This window comes from Apaloderma vittatum, unplaced genomic scaffold, assembly GCF_000703405.1.
Source record: "Apaloderma vittatum isolate BGI_N311 unplaced genomic scaffold, ASM70340v1 scaffold33655, whole genome shotgun sequence".
NCBI classification, from domain to species: Eukaryota; Metazoa; Chordata; class Aves; order Trogoniformes; family Trogonidae; genus Apaloderma; species Apaloderma vittatum.
This window is the reverse complement of record NW_009717067.1, coordinates 1,835-2,469: the sequence shown is the minus strand read 5'-3', so window position 1 is coordinate 2,469 and position 635 is coordinate 1,835. Positions and strand designations below refer to the sequence as shown.

The window sequence follows — 635 nt, the reverse complement described above, 5'->3', positions numbered from 1 at the left end:
TGCTGTCAGGCTGGCAGTGACGCCTGTGCCCCGTTTGCTGTTCCCCCTAGGAAACACACTGGAGAAAAGCCATTTGAATGTTCCAAATGCGGGAAGTGCTATTTTAGAAAAGAGAACCTGCTGGAGCATGAAGCCAGGAATTGCATGAACCGATCCGAGCAGGTACGCCCACGGAGCTGCCACCAGCGGGCTGGAAGGCGGGAGCTGTTCTGCAAGAGCGGAATTGGGGACTTTACTTTTCCCACATTTTGTCTGATACACCAGACATCTCATGTTTTGTCTGTTCTTTCCGAGCGCTTGGGGATACTCTTTGTACCACAAAAGACCCATTTTGGTGCAGGTTAAACGTAACCTGGCGCGGGGCTGAGTCATGGCCTTTGAGTTGGACCCTCGGTCCTGCAGAAGCCGATGGCTCCCACATCTCTTGCAGGTTTTCACGTGTTCGGTGTGCCAGGAGGTGTTCAAGAGGCGAATGGAGCTGCGGCTGCACATGGTATCGCACACGGGGGAGATGCCGTACAAGGTGAGCAGTGCCGGCCTTCGGCGTCCCTGCAGACGCCTGCTGGACACTGGTACAAGGGAAGAGGGGTGAGCCTTTCCCTGTTGGGGCGGCCCGGCCCAGCCTGGCCCGCCCC

The 635-nt window shown here is 57.0% G+C and overlaps 1 protein-coding gene across 1 annotated transcript in view; it reads left to right on the top strand.

Annotated features, from left to right (window-relative positions):
• Positions 1-50: 50 nt before the first annotated feature.
• Positions 51-635, top strand: part of LOC104274212 (zinc finger and BTB domain-containing protein 48-like) — a gene marked incomplete at both ends in the record, with an annotated part of 2,416 nt that continues 1,831 nt past the window's right edge. Inside the window, 2 exons of the mRNA XM_009869775.1 lie at positions 51-162; positions 431-523. Coding sequence (XP_009868077.1) covers positions 51-162; positions 431-523 — 205 coding nt within the window. The remainder of the gene's footprint in view (positions 163-430; positions 524-635) is intronic.